Here is a 310-nt window from a genome sequence, read left to right as displayed (position 1 = left end):
TCCCTGAAGGTGAAATTCTGATGCAGATGTCCGACACGCAGAGACTCCTGAGCTCTGATTTGAAAGTCGTGGTGAGTGGTTTTCCTGGGGGCTGGTGCAGGTGGGGAAAAAAGGGACTTCCTTAACCACAGCATGCTGGCATTTGCCCGATTTGCCCCATCTCCCGCCCTCTGACGTGCCTGCTGGCAGGTGCCTGCCTCTCTGCTATCCTTGCGGCGTGTTACAGAGCTGGCATGTCCAGCGCTTGGCTGTTGTTCAACGTTTGGTGCCGTTGATGTACTGCCACCACCTCTCCACAAGCGCGGTGGCA

At 56.8% G+C, this 310-nt stretch overlaps 1 protein-coding gene across 1 annotated transcript in view; it reads left to right on the top strand.

Moving 5' to 3' along the window:
- Positions 1 to 310, top strand: part of BAIAP2L2 (BAI1-associated protein 2-like 2) — an 11,170-nt gene that overhangs the window by 2,787 nt on the left and 8,073 nt on the right. The window contains 1 exon segment of the mRNA XM_009578419.1: positions 10 to 71. Within this exon segment, the coding sequence (XP_009576714.1) occupies positions 10 to 71 (62 nt within the window).

This window comes from Fulmarus glacialis, unplaced genomic scaffold, assembly GCF_000690835.1.
Source record: "Fulmarus glacialis isolate BGI_N327 unplaced genomic scaffold, ASM69083v1 scaffold26835, whole genome shotgun sequence".
Taxonomy (NCBI): domain Eukaryota; kingdom Metazoa; phylum Chordata; class Aves; order Procellariiformes; family Procellariidae; genus Fulmarus; species Fulmarus glacialis.
The sequence above is the reverse complement of the archived record's forward strand: the minus strand, read 5'-3'. Positions and strand labels throughout refer to the sequence as shown.